Source organism: Colletotrichum tamarilloi (assembly GCF_030869305.1).
Source record: "Colletotrichum tamarilloi strain Tom-12 chromosome Unknown Scaffold_530.1, whole genome shotgun sequence".
NCBI lineage: Eukaryota > Fungi > Ascomycota > Sordariomycetes > Glomerellales > Glomerellaceae > Colletotrichum > Colletotrichum tamarilloi.
In genome coordinates this window covers 1-816 of record NW_026849911.1, presented here as the reverse complement: position 1 = coordinate 816, position 816 = coordinate 1, and the positions used below count along the sequence as shown (strand labels likewise).

Genomic DNA, 816 nt, shown 5'->3' with positions numbered 1-816 from the left:
AGTTCAATGGGTTCTGTCCCCACGACCTTTGCTCCTGTTGTGGGCTCAAGTCAACAGACCAACCACCGCCAAACGCGAACCATTCGTACGGATCGGTGAGCCTTGAAAACTAGAGTAGCGTTCCTATCCAACCAGCATTTAGAAGAGGGGTTCTCGCGGTTATTAAATTATGCGGCGTGTCATCAGTCCAAGCGAGGCAAAGGCATCAGGTCATCCGATGCCGCCTTGTCCCACACAAGGCTAAGAGTCCGGAGAAGGCCGCAAAAATAAGCAACGGCCTCCTGATGAATCAAGCTACGACACATGTTCAGACTATACCGCATGAGTTCTTTGACAACGTATCTTAGTCACTAAATCAAAAATAAATCTCCGTATTGTGTCACTACCTAGCCGACACGACGCTATTCAGCGTAACAATCTAATGCGATATCAAATCTTTTCAAATCCTCCTAATCATCCGCTACATAAGTCGATCTCCTTCCTCATGTTCTGTCATATCGAGTGCGGTGAAATATGAACATCACTCTAGCCCTGTCTCGTTACAAAAAGGTAATCCAGTCTTTGGGCTGGAAGCACTTCAGCAACCTGATTTCCATGGTCTAGAACAACGACCGAATTCAGCGGTGCCTCGATCTCGATAACGAGTGGAAAGATCGAAGATCTGGCTGATCTCTTCCTATGTCATGTCGTAGATCACCGTTCGTAGAGCCTCTTGCGTCCTATGCTGATGCTGGTTGAGGCTCACCCGCTGATCAACACAGGCGTTTTGCTCAGCCGAGAAGCTCATCAGAATCATGTTAATCAACTGAAGATTAC

The 816-nt window shown here is 47.3% G+C and overlaps 1 protein-coding gene across 1 annotated transcript; it reads right to left on the bottom strand.

Annotated features, from left to right (window-relative positions):
• Nucleotides 1-577: 577 nt before the first annotated feature.
• CTAM01_17347 (uncharacterized protein) lies at nucleotides 578-796 on the bottom strand (the record flags this gene model as incomplete). The annotated part of the gene is made up of 2 exons (XM_060533332.1): nucleotides 578-676; nucleotides 746-796. The coding sequence occupies 2 exons, from the start codon at nucleotides 794-796 to the stop codon at nucleotides 578-580; spliced, it is 150 nt and encodes a 49-aa protein (XP_060372091.1).
• Between the last annotated feature and the right edge of the window lie 20 nt (nucleotides 797-816).